The 24,021-nt window shown below is 61.7% G+C and overlaps 4 protein-coding genes across 4 annotated transcripts in view; 2 read left to right on the forward strand and 2 right to left on the reverse strand.

The window, feature by feature from the left end:
* The window catches only part of LOC102848611 (putative protein TPRXL-like), a 6,913-nt gene extending 1,728 nt beyond the window's left edge, over positions 1–5,185 (reverse strand). Inside the window, exons 1-5 of the mRNA XM_006897996.1 lie at positions 5,071–5,185; positions 2,269–2,362; positions 1,776–1,914; positions 1,293–1,461; positions 750–936 (exon numbers count right to left, since the gene is read on the reverse strand). Coding sequence (XP_006898058.1) covers positions 750–936; positions 1,293–1,461; positions 1,776–1,914; positions 2,269–2,362; positions 5,071–5,185 — 704 coding nt within the window. The remainder of the gene's footprint in view (positions 1–749; positions 937–1,292; positions 1,462–1,775; positions 1,915–2,268; positions 2,363–5,070) is intronic.
* An 833-nt stretch (positions 5,186–6,018) lies between these two features.
* Positions 6,019–14,570, forward strand: PCSK4 (proprotein convertase subtilisin/kexin type 4). The gene is given in 18 exon segments (XM_006897997.1): positions 6,019–6,213; positions 6,491–6,595; positions 7,979–8,071; positions 8,180–8,308; positions 8,391–8,467; positions 8,554–8,642; positions 9,702–9,874; positions 9,970–10,182; positions 11,904–12,004; positions 12,073–12,176; positions 12,713–12,830; positions 13,154–13,333; positions 13,425–13,549; positions 14,033–14,138; positions 14,140–14,153; positions 14,282–14,381; positions 14,383–14,451; positions 14,453–14,570. Coding segments are annotated over 18 exon segments (2,109 nt in total).
* Positions 14,571–16,629: 2,059 nt separating this feature from the next.
* On the forward strand, positions 16,630–20,285 carry LOC102849425 (chromosome unknown open reading frame, human C19orf25). The gene is made up of 3 exons (XM_006897998.1): positions 16,630–16,759; positions 19,850–20,066; positions 20,141–20,285. The coding sequence occupies exons 1-3, from the start codon at positions 16,630–16,632 to the stop codon at positions 20,283–20,285; spliced, it is 492 nt and encodes a 163-aa protein (XP_006898060.1).
* A 3,190-nt stretch (positions 20,286–23,475) lies between these two features.
* APC2 (adenomatosis polyposis coli 2) overlaps positions 23,476–24,021 on the reverse strand; it is a 21,133-nt gene continuing 20,587 nt past the window's right edge. Inside the window, 1 exon segment of the mRNA XM_006897999.1 lies at positions 23,476–24,008. Within this exon segment, the coding sequence (XP_006898061.1) occupies positions 23,476–24,008 (533 nt within the window).

Consider the following 24,021-nt stretch of genomic DNA (forward strand, 5'->3'; position numbering starts at 1 on the left):
CATGGACTCACAAACAAACACACACTCCCCCGACAGACGCGTTCACAGCACTTGCAGGTGCACCCCACACCTCACACACGTACTCAGGCAGATGGTCCCAGCTCCCATCAAAGTGCAGGCTGCACACAAACACACACACACATCCACCCTCAGATGCACAGTCACCCATGAACACACACACACACACACCCAGATGTACGGTGACCCGTGAACATACGTAGACCCCATGGACTCATACATCCACCCCCAGATGCACAATCACCTGTGAAAACACACACACACACACACACACACAGATGCACGGTCACCCGTGAACACACGTAGACCCCATGGACTCATACATCCACCCCCAGATGCACAGTCACTCGTGAAAACACACACACACACACACACACACACACACACACACACAAAGATGCAGTCACCCGTGAACACAGAGACCCACCCACAGACACCACGCACATGCTCACATGCACTCACGTGCACACAGACCCCACACTACACACCCCCAGGCTCACACACGCTCGAGGCCTTCCACGCACATGTTCACACACACTAACGTGCAGACTCTACACACAGAAACACACACACACTCATTCTCACAGTCACCCGTGTTCACACACTCGCTCTCACTCACATGTAAACGCTACACACACTCATTCTCACACCTCCACGTGCACTCACACACCCAAAGGTGCACATACACCACACACATACACACAAATATGCACACTCTCTCTCAGCCCTACCTGTCCAAGAGATTACCTGCGCTCTGCTCCAAGGGCAGTGGGGGTCCTGCCCCCTCTGTGGGAGTGATGAGACCCCGGCTCCGGGCCAGAATCCTTAGAACTGGTCCCCGAGAGCGTGGGGGGAAAAGGGGTACAGTGAGAGGAACGACCAGCAGGGGTGCAGAGATCCCACACGAGGGCCAGACGGCTGGGAGGAGGGGAGGGACAGACAGACCCGTACCCAGACAGTCAGCACTGGACACAAGGGCCATCCATCCAGAGGTGGGCCCTGAGCACACAGACCATCAAGACACATGGCCAAGGAAGACCCTGGATACATGGGCCTGACAGACAGACAGACAGACGAGGAAGACCCTGGATACATGGGCCTGACAGACAGACAGACAGACGAGGAAGACCCTGGATACATGGGCCTGACAGACAGACAGACAGACAGACAGACAGACAGACGAGGAGGACCCTGGACAAATAGCCATCCAGACAGACAGCTGAGGAGGGCTGAGGCCCAGAGGACAGGCAGACAGGAGGACAGGAGGCACGCACCATCCCTGGTGACCCCGGCCGCCACGTCCAGGACTCGGGCGCTCAGATCGCTCATGATTCCGTCCACGACTGCGTGATGCTTTAGGAACAGTGGGCGGATTACGCGCTGATACAGGATGTGGGACCCGTTCCACGGCCCGGGAATCATGCAGAACAAGAGGAAGGCGCACTGCGAGGGTGGGGTACAGGTGTCACGCTCAGGACCACAAGACACCCAGGACCCGATGGGATGGGCCTGGACCCTCCACGGGATGAACTGGGCCTCCCTCATCAGACCCCCTGGGGTGGGCCAGAGCCTCTATCAGACACCGTCTAGGGTGGCCTGGTTTACCCACTGGGAAGAGGCTGTGACTCCCCCCCTCACTCCACAAAAGGCAGGGCTGGGTCCCCCTCATCTCCCCCACATCTCTCTCTCTTCCAACCCCATCTCCAAACCCCCTTCTGCCCTGCATGTCCCCCTTCCCAGCATCTCAGGGACCCCACCTTGCCCACGAAGTAGAAAGGGCACCAGAATAGGAGGAGATCGCTGAAGAAGTCCACTACACCGAAGAGGCCGTACACCACCCAGTATGTGAGCCACAGTGTGTCGTCCTCTGTGCTTGGACTTTCGATAGCCTTGATTCTGCGGGGCCAGGGCCAGGGGCAGGGTGGGGCGGGGCCAGGTCAGGCTGTGGCCTTTCCCCAGCACAGCAGGCCCCCAGGAAGCGGGGTATGCCAAGCTCACCACCACCCTGCTCCCATCCTGCACCCAGGAATCACCTGAGGGGGTGGGCAAAGCCCCTCGCCGCCCGCCCCTCCCGCCCTGCATGCAGCCCGGGGTGGGGGGGAGGGGATCATGCAAATCTAGTAACCCTGCCCTTCACCCCAGGTATTATGCAAATAGCCGCCGCCCAGGCCCCGCCCTCCGCACAGGTGGGCGCGGTGAGGAAAGCCCCTCGGCTGGCCCTGACCCTCGCGGTCCCCTGCCCCGACTCACGAAGCATATGCGGGGTATGCAAACCCGATGAGATTGCACAGCAGAGCTGCCCCGTAGCCGAAAAGAAGATACAGGCTTAGGACGGTCGCGGCGCCTAGGAGAAGGGCAGGACGTGGGTACGGGCCAGGGACCCCCAGGTCTCCACCCAGCCTAGCTGGGTTAACGGGGGTGGGGGGCAGTCAGAGACTGATGAGGGGCGCTGGGAGGCAGCGACAGGGAGTGGACTGACTGACATCCCCAGAAGCTAGGGCTGCAGACCACTGAGTTTTTCATCTTCGCAGTCTTCCTCTCAGGACTGCAGACTGGTGCATCTGCAGAGCACCGTGTCCTCACCCACTCTGTGCAAGTGCACGATCGATCCCCGTCTCCAGACATTGCCCAGTGTCCCCAGGGGCAGAATCGCCCTAGCAAAGGGCCTCCAAGAGACTCTGATCCTCATAGCCCCCCCCCCAAAGGCATCTACAAGCCTCTGACTTCCTGCCACCCTGGGACACTGCCAATGAAACCACACACAGGGTAGGGAGGCTGTTTGTTGAGGGCTATCAAGTGGACAGTGACCCTCCGAGCAATAGGTCGGAACCCTGGCCTGTCTTGCCTTGCCATACCTGCCTTGTTCAAGTCCACTGTTGCTGTCAGTGTGTCACTCAGGTCCCTGAGGGTGGGTCACTCTTATGCGGACCCCCCTTTTCCCAGCAGAGGGGACAGAGAGGAGAGAATCATAGACGCTGGAAGGTCCTCCTGGCTTGCGCCCACTGACCCACAGGAAGGGTGACATGGGGTCTGCCCTTGACCACTGCAGCCCCTGTGGCTGGGTGGTGTCCCTGAGGGCAGCAAGTCCCCTATGAGAACCACGGACTTGTGGAGAATAAGAACCTTGGGGAACCTCAGCTTTGCCATTCCCTCACTCCAAGACACTCAAGTCCCTGTCTGCTGGGGCCTCAGTTTCCCTAGCTCTGCCTCCTAGGGTTGTGCTGGGCTCTCTCCACACATATTGCCTAGTGGACACAGACATGGCCCCAGACACAGGCCTAGGATACAGAGAGAGAGAGAAAGAGGGAGGGAGAGGGGGAGGGAAAGGGAGAGAGAGAGAGAGAGAGAGGAGAGAGGGAGGAAGACAGGGAGACTGGGGGGGGGGAGGAAGACAGAGAGAGAGAGACAAAGAGGGAGACAGAGAGAGGGAGAGGGGGAGAGAGAGGTAGTGGGAAAGAGAAAGGGAGATAGAGAGTGAGTGTGTGTGTGTGTGTAGGGTGAGGGCTAGCCAGCAGCCTGAGTTCTGAGAGCGGTAACCTTTGCATACCTCATGTGCTTGCTGTGTGTCTACCTCCTTTGAGGAGTGGCAGGCTAGGGGGGTTAAGGGGTGGGGGGAGCAGTGTGCACCTCCCCCTCCCCAGGCCTCTGTCAGTGACTAAAGGCCACTTCGCTGATCAAAGGGCAAAGCCCCAAATCCCTCCCCCTTCCTTCCCTCCCTGGCTCTAATCTGTCCTCAGAGGTTCAAGGTCAGGAGCAGCATATAGGAGCTGCCCACTCAGCCTAGGAAACACCTCTGGGCTCCCACGTCTTCTGAGACTGTTTCCCCACTGGTCACCTTCAGCACAGACCCAGAGCGATCAGGGAACACATGCTTACGTACATTCACTAACTGAGCTGGGTCTGGAGGGGGCAAGATGGGGGCCCCAAGTTCACCCCCCCTCGGCCCCTAAATCCCTCTTCCTGCAGCCTCAGCACAGGGAAGATGATCTTGAACTTAAGCCCCCAAGGCCTTGGTTCCCCCTCCCAGGGGGCCTCCCTCCAGGCTCTGTGGCCTAGCTGGCAGCAGGCACCAGGAAGTGGGAAGGGGCAGATGGGTAACTGCCCGGGGTAGGAACGTGGAAGCTACTAGGTGTTTTTTCAGAAACGTTCAGTAGAATTCCCAGTGCCCGTGGGCCCTTACTCCAGGGGCCCTTTCTGAAAGAAGTGGACACTGAAAAAAATGGAGAGCTGAAGACAGAGCATTTCAGAGAGTGACAGCAGACACAGGGAACTGGGGTGGAAATTAGGACCCCTGCCATGAACTGCTATCCAAGTTCTCAGCAACTGATACAAGAGTTGTCAAACAAGTCAATACTGACCCCAGGGGGTCTGAGCTCCAGCCAGAGGGAGGGGGGACAGCAAGCCATCGGGTGGAGACCTCCCAGCGCCCTGCCCCTCCTGCCCGCAGGGGACCTCGGAAACAGGACAGAGGTGAGACTCCTTCCAGGCAAGGGGGACGGGCAGGCAAGCCTCTCCTCCTCCCTGGGGGGACCCAGGACAACTGGAAGAACCGGACTTGTCCTGGCGGCCACCCAAGAGCACAGGGAGCAGAGGATGGCCTCCTGACCTGGCCAGGCACTGAGGGTGGGGAGCAGACGGAGGGGCTGCACGAGGAGGTGCCCTGGGCACGGGAGTGGGGAGCAGACGGAGGGGCTGCACGAGGAGGTGCCCTGGGCACGGGAGTGGGGGGCAGGCGTCGGGGCTGCACGAGGAGGTGCCCGGGGCACGGGAGTGGGGGGCAGGCGTCGGGGCTGCACGAGGAGGTGCCCTGGGCACTGCGGGTGGGGGGCAGTTGGCCCGGGCACTGCGGGGGTGGGGCAGGCGTCGGAATGCACGAGGAGGTGCCCCGCGAGGAGGCAGGGGCGCAGCTCGGGGAAGCCCCTTCCCCTGGACCTCGGTGGTCTCCCCTGGACAATGGGCAGCGGTGGGGCAGCTTCAGGACGCCATCCCCGGGATCTCGGCACGGCCGTCGGGGAAATGGAGTGATGGCCCCCAGCCCCCTTGATGGCTCACCCGCGGCCAAATAGCGCTTCTCGACACCGGTCCTGGCTTCGAGCGCTCCGAGCACCTCGGTTACTAGGTTCCTCCGTTCCAGCAGCTGTTCGAAGCGATGCCGTAGTGCGTCCATGGCAGCGGCGGCGAGTCCGGCAGCGCGAGCGTGAACTCCGCCCGCAGCTCACTGCCCGCCGCGATCTCCGGCTTTTTACCCAGCGTGGCCGGCCGGAGCGCTCCGCCCTCGAGCCCCGCCTCCGGCCAATGGACGGACAGGGCGGACAAAGGAGGTGGGGCCTGCCCCGTCTCCTCTGCCGCATTGCCCTCTGGCGGCCCGCGGCCGCCGCATCCGCCACACGACGGGCAAGGGGGTGGGGCGCGGCACCGATTGGCCGACCAGACTCAGTACGTCGCTGATTGGAGGGGAGGGGCCAAGGGGGCGGGGACGCATGCTGGGGGCGGAGCTTATGGGAGAAAAAAGGCGGGAGCTGATTGGAGAAACCTGAAACTAGAGGAGGGGTGAAACTAGAGGAGGGGTGAAGTTGCTCATAAAGGAGGCGGGACGCAAGGGGCGGGGCTAACGATAAAGAACAACTTGGATTGGACCCCGGATGAAGCCAGGTTCCTTCGACGAGGAGAGGCGCTTGGAAAAATGAGCAGCGCCGAAGAAAGGGGTGGGACCAGTTGAAGTAACAGTAAACAGGGTCCTGTGCGTCATGAGGTGTGGGTCACTGAGCAAATGAGGAAACTGAGAATCCAGTGAGTCTGTCCACGGAAGAGCCGGAGGAGTGTGTTCGTGTCTCCTCCATGGTCACCATTGGGTCTTTGAGAGAGAGGAGAGAGCCGCAAGGACTCCTGGGAGTTGAAGCCTACAGGGGTTGCTATGGCGCCAGAGGCGGGGCAGCGGGCGCCAGGGCCGTTTGACGGGGCGGAGCTCCGCCGGCCCCGCCCCCGCCAGGCCCCGCCCCCATGCGGCCCGCCGGGACTGCACTCTGGCTGTGCCTGGCCTTGGCCTTGGGCCTGACCCTCGTTGATCCCCTGGTTGTAGCGTGGGCCTCAGCCAGGGCTCCGATTTATGTCAACAGCTGGGCCGTGCGGGTGTCCCAGGGGAACCTCGAGGCCGATCGCTTAGCGCGCAAGTTTGGCTTCGTCAACTTGGGGCAGGTGGGAGGAACCCGGATGGATGGGATGGGGGAGCGAGCTGGATGACCTAAAGCCCCAGACAGCCCACAGAGTTGGTCATCCATACATCAGATGTCCAGACTTCCACCGCGGCCATCTGCCGTTCTGGGATGCCCAGGGGCCACCTGAACCCCACTTGGGCACCTGGTTGGGCGATGCGGGCATAGGGAACTTTTCCTCTGCTTTTGGCGGCGGCAGGTGGGAGGGCTCTCCAGCAGGGCACCCAAGTCCCAGGTATGCAGCTACCCTATATTCTCAGATCTTTCCTGATGGGGAGTACTTTCACCTGCGGCACCGGGGCGTCGCCCCACTCTCCCTGAACCCACACTGGGGTCACTGCCTGCGCCTGAAGAAAGATCCCAAGGTGAGCCCAGCCTGTACGCCATGTCCTTGGGGTTTGGATCACCTGTTGGTGAGCCAGCCACGTCCTGTCATTTTGGTCACTGCAACAATCCTCTCTGAGCTGCAGTTTTCTGTAAGATGGGGACCCAGTGTGGAAAAGCAGGTTACATTGGGCAAATGTGGTCATGAACTTGAATTTGCCTCTTCTGAAGGGCCAGGGGCCCCAGGTTGCCCAGTACAGAGGGGGAGACAGCTTTCCTGCCGACTGTCTAGTTTCTGGAAAGGAAGGAGAGGAACCGGCTCACATTACTAGAAAGGGAGCAGTTCCAGAGGGATGGACTGGCCTGAAGTCACCCAGTGAAGGGCTCAGCCCTGATGCCCAGGCCGGTGCACAAGCCCTCTGGGACCAGGTCCCTGTCCAGACAGCCTCAAGTGCCAGTTGGCTGGCTGGCTCTAGGAGGCCATGAGAGGCCAGTCCAAGATGTGGTCTGTGAGAGACAGGCCAGGATTTGCCACTGGATGGCGCACAAGGGACACAGAGAGGGAACTCGGGGGATCCCCAGCTGCAAGCCCATGGCAGTGAAGCCAACACAGCCCCTAACAGGTGCCACCTCGCCCCTCAGAAGCCTGCTCAGAATCAGGGAGGTGGTGGTCCCAATGGGGACGGGGACTGGTTTGGGGGTAGGAAGTGATGAAGATCAGAAATGATGCAGGAAAGAAGAGGGTAGTGTGGATTGATAAAGTACTTGTCCAGGCAGGCAGAACCAGCCATGGCCTGGGGACAGATGAGCCGGTGTTCATTGTGCCTGCAAGCAAAGCCAAAGCAGAAGGCGGGCTGGATGTGCAGGGCCTGCGGTGAGGGTGGTGACAGGGAGCCAGAGAGGGATTTAGCCAGGGCATGATGCTGCTGTCCAGAAAAAGGTGGTGAGGGCAGCGGGCAGCAGAGAAGATCATCACAGAGGGCAGGGGGAAGCATCGGGCTTTGGGAGTGACTCAAGAGGACCCAAGGAGCCCCAGACGCCCTGGACAGCAGCCCCCCTGCACTTGGTGGGTTGCAACCCCCATGGCTGAAGGCAGTGCCCCAGCAAGTGGGAGCCCACCAAACATAGGTAACTACCCCCCTGGACCCGCAGCCCTCCATTCCCCTTCCTGCCTGGCTCTGCTCATGGTCTGAGGACCCACCCCAGCTGGCAGGCCCCCACAGCCCACCAGCACAGCCCCTAACATGTGCTGCCAAAGCAGAGGGCACTCCCAGCAGGCAGCCCAGGGGGCCTGTGGCCAGGAAGTGGGCCGAGTGGGCTCACGTCCTGGGACTCCCCGGCCTGCAGGGCTCGGTGCGGTCAGAAGCGGCCAGGGAGGACAGAGCTGGCCCCTGGACCGCCCCAGTCCTGCTCGTGGCCTGCAGGTGCAGTGGTACGAGCAGCAGACTGCACGGCGCCGGGTGAAGCGCTCCCTGGCAGTGCCCACAGACCCCTGGTTCTCCAGACAGTGGTACATGGTGAGTGACCGGCAGGCTGGACTTGCACCGTGCTCTGCACCGTGCTCTGCCTCCCTGGGGGGGGGGGTGGCCAGGCCGGACCCCTACTGAGTTCTGCCCTCTCTATAGAACAACGAGGTGCAGCCTGACCTGAACATCCTGCAGGTGTGGGGCCAGGGCCTGACGGGCCAGGGCGTTGTGGTCTCGATCCTTGATGACGGAATCGAGAAGGACCACCCGGACCTCTCGCCCAACTATGTGAGCCTGTGGGGTAGGGAGAGCCTGAGACCCTATGTAGGAAGAGTCACGCCACAAATCCATGCCCACCTCCTTTCCCCAGGACCCTCTGGCCAGCTATGACTTCAACGACTATGACGCAGACCCTCAACCTCGATATTCGCCCAACAATGAGAATCGGTGAGCCAGGGTCCCTTGGGGCGTGGAGAGCAGGACTCTACCTTCTGGGTGCCCTCACCCTGATGTGCCCCTCACTCTGGCACTAGGCATGGAACCCGCTGTGCTGGAGAAGTGGTCGCCGCTGCCAACAATGGGGTCTGTGGCACTGGAGTGGCTTACAATGCCCGGATTGGAGGTACCAGGATCCCCGAGGTGCCATTCTGGGCAGGGGCAGCACACGGGGGCTGCAGGGTCAAGGGGAGACTCCTAGCATCCAGGTCCAAGCAGGCGATGCCAGGGCCCCAGGCTGGAGGATGGGGGGAACTGAGCCCATCCTGGACCCCTAAGTACTAGGGGGCACACTAAGAGAGCTGGCCCCAAGGGCCAGGCTTGGGCTATGATGGCGGGGAGCAGACAGCAAAGTCGGGGTGAATCCTGGACACGTGTGACATCATATGTGGCATGGGCTCCTGTGACAGGTCTCTGCTAAGATCGTGGGGGAGGTGAGGGCACATGGGCTCCAGCAGTCAGTGTGGGTTAAAGCCACAGTCACGTGGGGCAGGCACTGGCTGGCAGGACTGGGGTGTAGGCTTTAGGGGTACATACAGATGGGGCTCCTGCCTGTGGAGGTTCCTGCCATGGGTGCTGTGCAGCCTCGAGTGGGTACAGGACGAGCCCAGGGCAGTGGGTGCCAGCTCAGACGGTGGCTGTATGCACTGCACGTCCAGCAGTGGCAAGGCGGAGCCCAGGGGCTGAGGGGACACGGGGTGCAGGGCACTGGGCACAGAGCCCAGGGGCTGAGGGGGCACGGGGTGCCGGGCACCGGGCGCAGAGCCCAGGGGCTGAGGGGGCACGGGGTGCCGGGCACCGGGTGCAGAGCCCAGGGGCTGAGGGGGCACGGGGTGCAGGGCACCAGGCACCGGGCGCAGAGCGCAGAGCCCAGGGGCTGAGGGGGCACAGGGTGCAGGGCACCGGGCACCGGGTGCAGAGCCCAGGGGCTGAGGGGGCACGGGGTGCAGGGCACCGGGCACCGGGCGCAGAGCCCAGGGGCTGAGGGGGCACGGGGTGCAGGGCACCGGGCGCCGGGCGCAGAGCCCAGGGGCTGAGGGGGCACGGGGTGCCGGGCACCGGGCACCGGGGGCAGAGCCCAGGGGCTGAGGGGGCACGAGGTGCAGGGCACCGGGCGCAGAGCGGGGGGAAGCACAGGTCACCGGCCACAGGGCACCAGGCAGGCGCTGAGCCGGCGGGCCCACAGGCGTGCGCATGCTGGATGGCATCGTCACCGACGTGATTGAGGCCCAGTCACTGAGCTTGCAGCCCCAGCACATCCACATCTACAGCGCCAGCTGGGGCCCCGAGGATGACGGCCGCACCGTGGACGGGCCCGGGGTCCTAACACGGGAGGCCTTCCTGTGGGGTGTGACCAAGGTGCGCTGGGGCCGAGGTGCGAGTGGGGGCCCGGGGGGAGGCAGGGGGCGGGGGCGGCCGTCCCTGGCAGCGCCCACACATCCCGGCTTCCCCAGGGCCGCGGCGGGCTGGGCACCCTGTTCGTCTGGGCCTCGGGAAACGGCGGGCTGCACTACGACAACTGCAACTGTGATGGCTACACGAACAGCATCCACACCCTGTCGGTGGGTAGCACCACGCAGCAGGGACACGTGCCCTGGTACAGCGAGGCGTGCGCCTCCACCCTCACCACCACCTACAGCAGCGGCCTGGACACCGACGCGCAGATCGTAAGTGCCCACCACACCCCACTCCCTGGGACCCCTTCTCCCAGCGCCTGAGGTAGGCTGCCCTCCAGCCATGCCCCTCTGACTGCCCCCTGTCCCCTTCATCTCCCCGCCTGTCACTGTCCTCACTACTGCTCCTCCTGACCCTCTCTCACTGTGTCCTCTGATACCCCTCCTGACTGTCCTCCTTGTCCCCTCTACTGTCCCTTGTGTCCCCCATATTCTCTCACTTCTTCCCCTAGTCCCCTAACCTTTGCTCCCACCCCTCCATCATTCCTGTCCAGGACTCCCTCATCCCTTCCTGGTCTCCTTAGCACTTCCTCCACCTCTCCTCATGTCCCTGGACCCTTCCCTGGTCCCTCAGCTCTGCCCACATTCCCCTGACAGTGACCTCTCCACAATGGCCAGATGCTGACTTGAGGCCTACATTTATTCACATCACATCTCCCTTCACAATGAAATGAACTCCTGTGGCCCACAGGGCTGCGACCACCCTCACCCCCTTACCAGAGTCTTCTCTCTCCCACGTCTGGCTCCCTCCCAGTTCATGTTATTCACTGTACAGGATGTTCTTCCCGTCATACATCTGCTGACCTCTCTGCCTCCGGGCCGAAGTTGCCTCCAGGAAGCTTTCCCAGAATGCCCTCTCCCCAGACTGACACTTCCACCTCCTGTTCAAGCTCATGTCCTACTGCTGCCCCTGCTGGTATCTCTGGGGTCTTTCTTGAGGACACGAGGTCACGCCACAGAGCAGATCTCTCTCCGTGTGATCCCTGTGGCCCTTATAACACTCACACCGTCACAAAACCTGTTCCCATCTCCCAGTCCCTGGGCTTCCTCAGCACACACCAGGGAAGGGGAAGCGACTCTGAGCCCACACCCTCAGCACCGTCCCAGATCATAATTCTCTGCAGCAGTTTTAAGATTTCAAGTAGAGTCCCCATGCATCCCCACCAAGTCAAGACCAGTTCTGATTCCCAGTGTCCCCTGCCATCCGCTGTCCTCCCATGTCAAGACCAGTCCTGACTCCCAGTGTCTGTCGTCCCCCCCAGCCCAGCTCCAGAGCCCCAGGCCTACCTCCTGCAGGACCACTGGGTAGTCTCGAACCACCAGCCTGTCAGGGGTAGCTGAGTCCAAGCCCTTTGGTCACTCAGAGCCTTTTACGGAGACCCATGTGCACCTCCCTCCAAAGAGTTCCTCCTGCGGGACATTTGTGACAGTTGATGAACCAATATTAACACGTATTATTGACTAAAGTCCATAGTTTATGAGAGTCCCTGGTGGTACAAATGCTTAAACAGTAGGCTCTTAACTGAAAGATGGATGGTTCAGGTGCACCGACAGTTGACTCAGATCATAAACCCTGGCACTCTACATCCAAAGGGTCAGAAATGCAACATACCAAACCCACAACTTCCAGTCGATTCTGACGCAGCAATGCTACAGGATGGAGCAGACCTGCCCTCAGGTCCCCGGGGGTGCAGTCTTCACAGCATCCTCTACACAACCTCCTGATTCGCACGCAGCCATGCAGTCTAAGCCCGTGCACACCAGAACGCGCAAGATCCCAGCCGCTGAAAACCTGTGGAGCTTCCTTGGGCAAACTGTGTCCGTTCGTCCCTCACTCATCCCGAACGCCCAAAGCCCCTAGAGTTTCAGCTCCCAGAGTGTCTCCTGCAGCCAGCACGCGCGGGTCCCCTACCTGCTTCTCTGTCTGCCCGCAGGTCACCACGGACCTGCACCATCAGTGCACCGACAGGCACACAGGCACGTCCGCCTCGGCCCCGCTGGCCGCAGGCATGATCGCCCTGGCTCTGGAGGCCAAGTAGGTGACGGCCCCCGCCTCGTCCGGGCCCCCGAACGCCCCCTTGCTCACCTGCCTTGTCCCCTCAGCCCACATCTGACCTGGAGGGACATGCAGCACCTGGTGGTCCGCGGATCCAAGCCTGCGCAGCTGCAGGCGGAGGACTGGAGGACCAATGGCGTGGGCCGCCGAGGTGAGGGGGCGGGGCCAGCACGCCGGGGCGGGGCTTGTGGGGCAGAGCCGCCAGGTGCAGGGGGCGGGACCTGAGGGCAAGGAGTTAGGCCCGTGCAAGGGTGGGGTCTCTTCGGCAAGGTGGTGGTGAGGGGGCAGGTTCAAGGATGACTCTCCCCAGTGGCTCGGGCGGGGCGGTGTGGAGCAAAGCCTCCAAGCTACAGGAGCCAATCAGCCAATATGTGGCTGGGGCGGGGCCCTGGCGGGGCGGGGCCTACGGGGGAGGGTCTACAGGAGCCAATCAGCCAATATGTGACTAGGCCAGGGTCCCAATGGGGCGGAACCTACATGAAAGGGGCGGGGCCCTTGTGGGGGGGCCTACAGAAGGCAATCAGCCAATGTGTGACGAGGGTGAGGCTCTTGTGGGGCGGAGTCTATGGGGCAGGACCTGTAGGAGCCAATCAGCGATGTGCAGTGAGGTGGGGCCAGTGCGGAGGGAGGACACTTCAGGGGCTGAGAGCCTCTGGTGCCACTGACACCCTCCCTGTGCGTCACCAGTGAGCCATCACTACGGCTACGGCCTGCTGGATGCTGCCCTATTAGTGGACATGGCCCGCAACTGGCTGCCCACTGAGCCCCAGAGGAAATGCACTGTGAGAGTTGTGCACAAAGCCACGTGAGCGTCCAGCCCCAAACACCTGTCACGTCCTGGGGCCACTCCTACATTTCATGGCCTTTGTTGTGCCCCTGCTACCTCTCTTTGCCCAAACATCTAAGGCTTCCTCTGCTCTGTCCCCGCCTGCCTCCTTTGCATAAGCCTACCACCTCCCTAACCTCTCACCCCTTCACCTTCTCCACACCTGCTATCCTCCCCTCCCTCCACTCTGGCACCAGCATCATCTCCCCTGAGGCCTCCCTTTACCCATGTGTGAAAAGACAATGTGGATCCCCCCGCCTTGATCTCCCTAGCATCTCACCCCATCCCCTCCTCCCCTGCAGCATTATTCAGCCGCTGATGCACGTGCAGAAAAACGTGTTGGCCTGCAAGGGCCTCCCCAGCTACATTCGGTCCCTGGAGCACGTGCAGGTGAAGCTGTCGCTGTCCTACAGCCGCCGCGGTGACCTGGAGATCTCACTCATTAGCCCCATGGGCACCCATTCTACGCTGGTGGCCTGCAGGTAGCGCCCTGCCCCTTCGTGAACTGCCTCGTCCCCAGTCCTGGGACCCAACAGCAAAGGTGGGCCCTCCCTGCCATCCTGTCTGCTCCAGGCCCTTTGATAACAGCAGTCAAGGCTACAACAACTGGATCTTCATGTCTACTCACTTCTGGGATGAAGACCCTAAGGGCCTGTGGACCCTGATCCTGGAGAACAAGGGCTGCTATTTCAACACAGGTGAGATTCAGGCCGATTTGGGGCGGGGGACACTCCCACCTCCACCCTCAACCCCACTCTGGGCAGTCCAGGGGACACCGGCGCATTAAGGGCAGTGTTCACCTAGCAGGTGTGCAGGTACTGTATTTAGTAGGTATGCCTCACCTGGAAGACAGGTGTGCAGCCAGCGGGGAGATGCAGGTGTCTCCATACCTGGGAAGAGGCATCACTTACTAGCAAACTGAGAGACGGAAATGTGCGGCTAACTGGAGGCAAAGGCCTGGTCCTGTTACCCTGAGGAAGCAGTGTCCAGTGACGGAAACAGGAGCGAGTGTCCATGTCCCAGCCAAAGTAGATGATTAGTGATGGACATGGCCCTCGTCTGCATCCTCCCAGCCTGAGTGGAGGCTCCAGGAGGGGGACTGGTGGGGTCAATGGGTAGGGGGCAGTGGTAGCAATAATGTGGTCACCAACCCGTGGCTTTGTGCCTACGGCCCTGCCCAGGGACACTGTACCGCTACACGCTGCTGCTCTACGGGACAGCCGAGGACATGGCGGCAAGGTCCACGGGCTCCCAGGTGACCAGCAGTGCGTGTGTGCGGCGGGACACAGGGGCTGTGCCAGGGTGAGTGCCCGGCGCAGAGACCTCTTGCTGGGAGGCAGCAGTGGACAGTGTGCATGTGTGGCCTCTGGTGGGTGGGCTGGGCTGCAGGCCCCACCTCACCAGCGCCCATCCCTCTGGTCCCTCCACAGAATGTCACAGACCCACCTCCGTCCTGGGACACCTCTGCCTCTCATACTCCTGTCCTTGGGACTTGAGACATAGGCATCAGCCCCTGACTCCTGGGCCTGGGTGCCCTGCGGCTCTGCTCCAACTGCCACCCTTCCTGCTACAGCTGCTAAGGCAGCTCACCCCTCGACTGCCCCGCCCCCACACACCCCGGACCAGCCCCGAGGCTCCTGCTTGGCACCTGCCCCCCCCCGCCCCACCCCCTGCCTCCTGTGGCTGCCCAGCTCCATGGCTGCTATAGCCCAGCCCTGACCTTGCTGCTGGCCCTGCTGGCCATGGTCTTGGGGAGTCCAGTCCTCAGGAGGGTGTGGGCGCAGGATCCCATCAACCTGAGAGGACATTCCCGGCCTGGCGGTTGGTTACTGGCTGGACTCCGGTGACCCAGCTGTGAGACGCCTGGTGGCCAGTGGCCCACAAGGAAAGAACCAGCCCTGGAGGCCCTGGCCCTGCCGCCTGCCCCGGGCCAGGGTGGGCTGAAGGCCACGTGACTGGCAGCTCCTGGTGTGACAGAGAGGTCTTGTTAGGAAATGAGGATGGGTTGGGGTTGGGGCAGCAGCCTGGAATGGGACCATAAAATGTCCCCACACCGCAGGGCGTGGACAGTGGGTACCGCAGGACAAATTTTTCTGCCCCCAGAGTTTGCAAATAAAAGGTGAACAGAAGGTGGCATGTATAGTGTCTGCTTGGGGCATGACTGTCTCTGGTCAGGCCCCCCCGGCTTTCTCCCTCCTCAACATCTGCCCCCTGGGACTCAGGAGAGGCCTGAGGTTGGGATAGGAAAAGTAAGCGTTGACAAAGGTCTTCCGCATCTGGACCCTCCAGTGAGGTGGGGGATCCTTCATGTCTGCCTGCAGAGGGGGAGGTAGCTTCCACATCTGGCAGCTGTACATGTGGCTGGCTGAGTGTCTTCCCAGGTGTGGGTCAGGTCTCACTGGAGCAGGAACAGACTCATCCCCAGTGGGGACACTGAGCCCTCCCGAGGGGCCACAGGCCCCAAGGCTCTGCCAGACGTACTGAATGGGCTGAGGGCTGGGGGACGGGCTCTGTGGGGAACAGAGAATGAGGGGGCTTCTGCCAGGACCTGGGTTGGGCATGGGGCAGGATGATGCCTCCTGGATCCATCTAAGAAGGCAAAAGTAAGTCCCCAGTCCTGTCTGCACACCCAGAAACCCATTAAGCTGGACCCTAACTCTAGAGGCGGCCTGAGGTGGGGGGGTTGGTCTCTCACTGAGCCTAGGGAACCTGTCCTGCGAAGCAGGGTCCCCTCCACCCCGCCACCCCTGTCCACACTTGTCAGGGTCTTAAAGTTTGGAGGGCGAACTTGTCCCAGGCTGGGAGATGCTGAGAGGCACCCAGGCAGCAGTGACCGCAGGGTTGGCAGTAGCCAGCATTACTGTGTCCCCCGCCAGCTGCCAGGGCCCCTGACAAGGCAGTACCTGTGACCAGCCCTGGAGTCCACCGTGCTCAGAACACGGCCTCCAGCCTGGAACCCAGCTGAGTTCCGACTCACACTCATGCCTCACTCCCAAGAACAGGTGTCCGCAGAGGCGGCGCGAATCATCGCAAGAGCACAATTAAATGTTCAGGGAGGCCCAGTCTCAAGGCCTTTGCCCTGGAGTGTGCGGCCCCTTTAACAGAGGGCGGGACTTCGCAGTGAGGCAAGATGAGGGCGGAAGTGCGTCACATGCCTAAGGGGGCGGGGCGAGCGCGGCAGGAAGCGGAAGCGGCTGTTTGGGGTGCTGGCACCCCTTCCCGGGCCCACGTTAAGGTGCGGACTGGGACTGTGTTTTTCCGGGGAAACTGAGGCTGAGGTCCCGGAACTGACCCTGAAGCCCCGGGTCAGGTGTGGTCTCGAGGCCGGGGGGGGGAGGGGGCGGTCCTGGGGGCGGGGCTTACATGACCGAGTACGAGCCGGGGGCCCTCTGGGCAGTGCTCTCCGTGCGCCTGCAGGGGAGTGGGGGACACACTGGTCAACGCTCTATGTGCCCTTGCAGAGGAGTGGGGGACACGCTGGTCAGTGCTCCGTGTGCCTTTGCAGGGGAGGGGGGAAACGCTGGTCAGCGCTCTGTGTGCCCCTGCAGGGGAGTGGGGGACACGCTGTGCTGGTCAGCGATCCCGTGCCGCTGCAGGGGAGTGGGGGACACGCTGGTCAGCGCTCCGTGTGCCCCTGCAGGGGAGTGGGGGACACGCTGTGCTGGTCAGCGATCCCGTGCTGCTGCAGGGGAATGGGGGACAGGCTGGTCAGTGCTCTCCGTGCCGCTGCAGGGGAGTGGGGGACACGCTGGTCAGTGTTCCCTGTGTCCTTGCAGATATGGGCTCCAAGGCCAAGAAGCGCGTGGTGCTGCCCACGCGCCCAGCGCCCCCCACGGTGGAGCAGGTCCTGGAGGACGTGCGGGGGGCCCCGGCCACAGACCCGGTCTTCACCGCCTTGACCCCCGAAGGTAAGGGGAGCCTTAACCAAACAGTAAGCCGGCCTGGGCCCAGCAGCAGGCGGGTGAGCACAGCCTTGGGACCCCAGTCTTCAGTAGCAGGTCCTCTGAGCCTCCTGCCCTCCCTCAGCCTTTCCCCAGAGCACCCCAACAGGTGCCATCACCGAACCCCTTCAGGTGTTCTGCTTCTCAGAAACCCACCTGAGTCACTTTCTGGACCTGTTCCTCCACCCCCGCCTGTCATTAAAACTAGGGTCATTTTCAGGGTGTCATCTAGAACAGGACTCCCTGCTCCCCCAGCGCCCGTCAGGGACACTCCTGTCCCATGGACCTAAGGGGGAGGGAGGACACAGGATTGGAGCATTTGGACGTTCACCCAGACAAGCCTTGGAAGAAAAGCTTGGAAATCTTCTTCCAAAGAGTCTGCCGGCCTTGAGAATCCCGGGGAGGCAGGCAGTGCTTCCGGGGGGATTGTGTAACAAGACAGAGACCACGTGGGGCACAGATCTGCCTGAACATGCTGCAGCCACTGGGAGCCCACACCGATGCATCAGGTGTGACATAAAGTTTCATTGGCGCGTGTCTGCTGCCACTCATTGACATTAACTATGTCAGCAGCAACTGTGAGAGTTGGCACAGAGCCCGCTGCACAGCTGCAAACATTTACCGTCTGGCCTCTTGAGAACAAGCAGCCAAGCCCTGATCTGGAAGGCGGGGTCAGATCAGCTAAAGCACTGGACAAACAAGATAATAAGTTGGGTGAAGGCTGTGTTCTCTTGGCAAGGTTCATTCACTCACCCAGCACGTGTCCGCCCAGACCCTGACCCAGGTTCTGGGAGCAGTAACTGTAAAATTGTTGTTAGGCGTCATCAAGCCGACAGCAGCACGTGCGACTCTGTGAAGGGCAGATGGGATCCTTTCCCTGTCCTGTGTCACCATGTGATCTCTCCTGCTCAAACCTGTTGTCGCAGCGGCGGGGTCAGTCCACCTCTTCGAGGGTCTTCCTCTCTTGCCCTGACCCTCTCCTTTCCCTGCGTGATTTCTCTCTCCAGGGATTGGTTCCTCTTGGCAACACACTCACAGTTTGACCCTGCTGGCCTCTGCAGATCACCTGGTCTGCACTTCCTCCAGGACCGATTTCTGTGTCAGCAGTCCCAGTCTTCGCCAGCACCACAGTTCAAGAGCACTGAGTTGTTGTTTTTTTCTTCTGTCATCCTTGTTCATCGTCCAGCTTTCCTGTGCATATGAAGCAGGAGACAATTTCTGCTTTGGGTCAGGCCCACCCTACTCTTTAACTGACCATCCTTGCTCTTTAGAACTGTGGAGAGGTCTTTGACAGTGTGTTCTCCGATGGAAGACGCCCTTCATTTTCTGACTGCCGCCACCATATGTGTTCACTGTGGAGCCGAGTAAAATGAAATCGTTGACAACGTCAGTCTTTTCTCCGTCTGTCATGATGTTTCCTGTTGGTCCAGTGGGGCAAATTTTTGTTTTCTTGATGTTGACATGGGATCCATAGTGAAGGCTGGAGTCTTTGAACTTCTGTAGTTGCACTACAGCGAGGTTGTGTCATCTGTGTACTGCGGTTGTTGGTGAATCCTCCTCCAGTCCTGATGCCACATTCTTCATAGAGTCCAGCCTCTTGAATGGTCTGCTCGGCACAGAAATCACACACATGTGGAGGGAAACACAATCCTGACACACACTTCCTGATTTAAACCATGTGATGTCGTCCTGCTCTGTTCTGCCAGCTGCCTCTCGGTCTACACACAGGCTTCACATGAGTGCAGTGAAGTGCTCTGGGACTCCTGTTCTCCTCCGTGTCCGCCACAGAGGACCCCCACCATCAGGTGCCTTGGCGTTGTCCATAAAGCACAAGTCAGCCTCCTCCGGTGCTCAGCCAGGACCCCTCTGACATCAGCAGGGAGCCCTCATGCCATGCATGGCTTCTTCTGAATCCAGCTTGAATTTCTGGTCATTTCCTGTCGAAATTCCAACTGCTTTGAAATAATCAGCAGATTTTACCTGCCTGCGATATTAATGACGTTGGTGGATCAGCTGTTTGGGGGCTGGGATGAGACCCGGGTCTCTTGTAGACAGTGGCCAGGCCGCAGTCTTCTATATTCGTGCTATGACCGGTGAGCACGCCCAGGGCTGCAGCTGTTCACTCAGCACCTCACTTGGTATTCTGTCAGTTCCTGGGGCCTCATATTTCATGTGAGCATTGTGGTGGTTGAGCACCATCAGGTCGGAGCTGAGCCGTAGCTGACCCTCCAGTGGGTTTTCAGAGGCAGTTAACCACACGGGAGGAGATGCCCCATTCTCCCACGGAGCAGCTGGTGGCCTCAAACTGCGTGCCTTGGAAATTGCAGCACAGCTTCTTGACATGAGGCCACCGTTAAAGTCACGTCAAGAATCCTGGTGGTTCAAGTGATTAAGCAGCCGGCTGCTTGAGGGAGGGCAGTGCCTGACACGCACTGGGGCAGCTGTGCCTGTCATAGGGTGTCTGAAGGTCACTGGGTCAGCTGTGCCCGTCGCAGGGTCTCTGGAGGTCGCACTGGGGCAGCATCACATTTCCCAACAACCTGCCTGTGTTGTCACCAGGACTGACACTGTGACCCTGCGCTGCCCGCTCGGACCCCGCCTGGCTCCCCTCCAGCGTGAGGGAGAGCTGGGGAGAAGGAGGAATTTGGTTCTGGCCGGCTGGGACTCGTGCCTGGTGCTCGAGGGCACGCATGGCTGCCCAGTGCGTGATGTAGAGGGAGACTTCTCCATCGCTGGAAGGTTCTGTCACACAGGGCGTCATCCTGCACAGTGACCCACAAGTCCAGAGCTAAAATCCAGCCCTCTTCTAAAACTGCATCTAGTAGGCACCTGCTGTGTGCCTGGCCCCGGCTCAGCCTTCTAAAGGGGTCCCTGGGGGGTGTGAGAGGTTCAGTGCTAAGGAGATGATTGGCAGTTGGGGTCCTTCAAGGCCTGACGAGCTGACAGCTCAGCTGCCGTGAACCCTGCCCACAGCGTTCTGCCCTGAGCCCGCTGGGCGCAGGCCTGTGCTTCTCCTGGACCTTGGCTCACGGCAGTGACCAGAGTTTCTTGCCCCAGATTCTGCAGGTCCCGGCGGGAGGCCCGAGGACACAGAGGCGCGGTGGGAGCAGGTCTACCAGCAGAGCGTGGACTACGTGGCCACCACCCAGAGGCTGCAGCGGGCGGGCACAGATCTGCAGCGTCGGTGTGAGGACCTGCAGCGGGTGGGCACGGAGCTGGAGCGAGGTGTGGGGCAGGTGGTGCAGACGCCGCTGCCCGCAGCCAGCCCCGAGGGGTGACCTGGGGGCACTGAGGAGGAGCTGCTGGTCCCCTTCCCCAGCGCCCTGGGGTCCAGGCCCTCGTTGGCAGGGACAGAGACAAACTCCCCATCTCCATCGTGGGAATTCTCTGGGACGTCTTCACACCCGGCCCTCCGGACCAGAAGGGCCCAGCTCACCACGACATGGTCTCAGATCCTACTCTGGTCCAGGAGCCGGGACCAGGCTCCCTGTGACCAGCGGCCTGGCTGAGGCCAGTTGTGGAGACCCTAGGGACAGACTAGCAGATTGTTGGCAGGACCTCTGCCTGTGCATGGCTGTACCCCATCTGGTCAGATCTGCTCACTAGCCCCAAGCCTGAACCAAGGGTGACTCCCCCACCATGGCCCCCGCACCTTCACGTCCAGGGACATCTCACGGCTGCCACCTAGCCAGCATCTCAGCTCTTGGACACTTCCGCCCAGCCCCAGGCTCTGTGCCACGGCCACGGGCAGTCTCCATCCCCCACAGACATGGAGCTGACACGTAGCATCCGCCAGGGCAGCCACACCCGGGCTCCTGCGTCCATGCTCGGCTGCCCATGTGGCTGTGACCCTCAGGCTGCCCTGCTCTGACCGGGGGTGCTTCTGCCCGTCCCTGCTGTCCTGGGCCAGCACCTGTCCCCTCGCCTGCAGGTGGACCCAGAGCTCCCAGTGGAGTGCCCGCCGCCCCATCCTTCCTGCCCTCCCGCGGCTTCTCACACCCTAGCCCGCCTCCGTCTGCATCTGCGAGGCGCAGCAGGTTTTAGAGACTTCGGTGGAGCCATCGAGGCGTCACATGGTGGGAGGGGCCACGCACTGGGAGGGGCGGCTGGTGGGCACTGCTGCCAGCCTGGAATATCCGCAGTGCTGACCACGGGTGGTCCCAGCAGGTGCAGGGTACGAGAGCTGCCCCCAACTCCTGGGGAGCTGCCTCCTGTCCTTCCCTGCCTCCCCACTTCCCTCCTCCCAGAGCATCCCAATAAACTCCATCATCCAAATCCCTTCTTTGGCTCTGCTTCTGGGACCCCACCTGAGACACAGAGTTGCCAGTTTCTCAGGACTGCACGGTGTCAGCGCACCCCACTGCCCAGCTGTGCCAGGCACTGTGCAGACCACCCCCTCCGTACATGGGCCCCCCTCACCCAAGCGGCCAGGCCAGCTGCTACACGATGCAGCTGACAAGCTCCGGCCTCCAGCGTCCTGTGTCCCCTGCCACTCAGTTCCTGTTTCTCCTCCCTGCCCTGCGCTCTGCCCTCTGCCCACCTCAAGAACAGACAGGACGGCAGGCAGGAGTGGTGGCTGCGTGACCAGCATTTATTAAGGTGCACAGGTCCACCCGCCCACTCCTCCCTGGGCATGGGCAGGACTCGGGGTGCAGAAGACACGCTATTTACACATCCATTAATACTGAGAGGGGACCAGCGCAGTGGTGATGAGGTTGGGAACAGACAGACAAAGTTGGCGTGGTGGACGGGGTGAGGTATGTGTCGCCCTGAATCAGCCACCCAGCTGGTGGCGGACGGGGTTCTATCAGCCCTCGAGCCGAGGTCACTGGCTTGGGGTGCTGGAGACACAGGCCCAGAGACCTCGGGTTCTGGACCCCCTTGCTGGGGCCTGGAGAGGGTGATGGGTGGCCTGTGGTGACAACAGCATCCAGCGGGAGTGTGTCCTTCGGTTCCTAGGACATGGGCTGATTGTCCCCGGACACCCACCACGTGGGCTGGACTCTGAGGTGTGGTGCCTGCTGCCAGGGACAGACCAGGCATGGCATGGGCCAGCCAGCAGAGGGACGTGCCCTGGTGTGGGCCAGGCGAGGATGCATGTGTGCAAGTGACCAGCACATGGCCTCAGGCCCTGTCCTGCTTCTGAGAGGTAGTGCTGGGAGTGTCCCCATGGCCCACATGGGGAGACCGAGGCACCGTGACGGGTACCGTGGCACTGACGCTGCCAAATGCTCATGCCGTGTGCCAGGGCTGTGTCCTTCCCCACGCCTGGTGATGGGCTCGGCTATCAGCCCCAACCTCAGATGCACAAAGGCCCCTCAGAGACGCCCACTGGGGGGACATGAGCCCCACCGTGTCTTCAGAAGCATGACCAGCCTTGGGCAGCCTCAGACCCCAGGCCACACTCCAGGGCTCCCATCTGTTCTGTCATGTCCACAGACACTTCAGTCAGTTCTGCAAACACCCGCAGCCCGACACCAGGGCAGTTGAGGCGGTGAGGACCGGCGCTGGCCACACAGCAGGCCTGCTTGCTCCCTGCCCACAAACGTCATTCAGCCTGCAGTCAGCGTGGCCCGCCTGCACCTCTGTTCTGGAGGACCACATGGCTCGTGGTGGGTCCTGGGGACGCCCTTGTTCTGAGTCTACCTCCTCCCTCCGACCTGCCTGCCTGTGAACTCCCTGAAAGTGCCAAATGTCTGGCTCGGGGAGGCCAGCAGGACTCCTGTGTCCACTCTCCTGCTGTTCCTCTCTGGATCAGCCTTGCTTGTGGGGGTGCAAGGGGGGTCGTCTCGAGCACCTCCCCTTCATGGCAGCACCATTTCCTTTCAGAAGGGAGAACTTCTGCGGGAGGCTGTGACAGCAGACCCCCGTGTGAAGAGAGCGGTCCCCTCTGGAACATTCTAGGCTCCTACAGAAAAGAGGTTGCTGGATCTTTCTGCAGGAAGACACACTGAGGTGGGGACCCCCCACACCCACATTTTCTTATAACATGACCAAACCCCCCAGACCAGTGCTGTCCCCAGAAGCTTCACGATCCAGAAATGAGGGCAGGAGGACTGTGCCACCATGAAGATTTACAGCTGCTCTGCCACCCCCCCCCCAGGAGTGGAGTCCACACCTGGCGCCCTCCCCGTTCAAGGGCGCATAGGACCTCTGTGTCGGACGTTACCTCTCCTTGCCAGCCCGCCAGCTCCACACCAGCACGGCTGCTATAACCAGGGGCCGCCCTTCCCTTCCATGGGGCTCTGTTGTACCCCCACACCAAGCGCCAGGGCTCAGAATCCCAGCAAACAACCCCTAGAGCGCTCATTAGCAAATTACTTGGAGCCGTAATTAATTACCAGCTTCAGCACGGCACCCCGCTGGCAAGCTCCCCGCCCAGCCCATCCCCAGTGCCTCAGCCTGTCCTCTGCCACCAGCAGCAGAAGCAACAAGCTTGAGGCCCCAGCGGCTCCCGGCCATTAGCCAGAGGCGGCAGTGGTCTCGGTGTGCACCCTGGGCTGACCGATGGCCCCAGCGCCCCAGGCCCCTCAACCCCCGCGGCAGAAGCGACTGTTCAGGTGGAAGCTGCAAGGCTGAGAGAGAGGGCCGGGCCTCTGGGGGCGCTGCAGAGCGGACCCACGGGGCCTCGTGGCCAGGCCACAGGGCTGGGAGAGATTCTTCCAGAAGATTGACGGAGGCCGCTATTCCAGGAGGCCTGCAGGCGCCGCCGAAGGGGTTTTCTCCACCGCGGAGTCCGGAGTGGCGACGGCTGCCATAGGGCTGGGCACGTAGTTGAAGGGTGGCACCCGGGCCGCACGGCTGGGCGAGCCGTGGCGGCTGGCAGGGAAACCCCCCGTGGGCACGCCCAGACCCTCATGGGCAAAGGGCACGGCAGGCGGCGCCTTTGGCGGACTGAGACCGTCCACGTCGCTGCCCAGAGGGCCTGGGCCTCCCGGGCTCTGGGGCAGCTCCCTGCTCTCCAGGCTCGGAGACGTGCTGGAGTTGGTCTTGGCCGCCACGACGTCCTCAGTCTGAACTACAGCGTCGCTCGTCTTGCGTGGCGGAGTCCCTTCAGTCGCCCCCGCGCCCACCAGCGGTAGGGCAGAGGCGGGCAGCGTGCTGCGCAGGATGTGCGGTACGTCCTCATCGCGGATGCGCCTCCACGTGGTGCCAGGCGCGGCTACCCTGGGCAAGGCGCGCGCTTCGCCATCGCTGCCGCGGCGCGCACCGTCCCCTGGGGGCGCGGG

The sequence above is a fragment of the Elephantulus edwardii genome, unplaced genomic scaffold (genome assembly GCF_000299155.1).
Source record: "Elephantulus edwardii isolate Elephantulus edwardi_28Jun2011 unplaced genomic scaffold, EleEdw1.0 scaffold00217, whole genome shotgun sequence".
NCBI classification, from domain to species: Eukaryota; Metazoa; Chordata; class Mammalia; order Macroscelidea; family Macroscelididae; genus Elephantulus; species Elephantulus edwardii.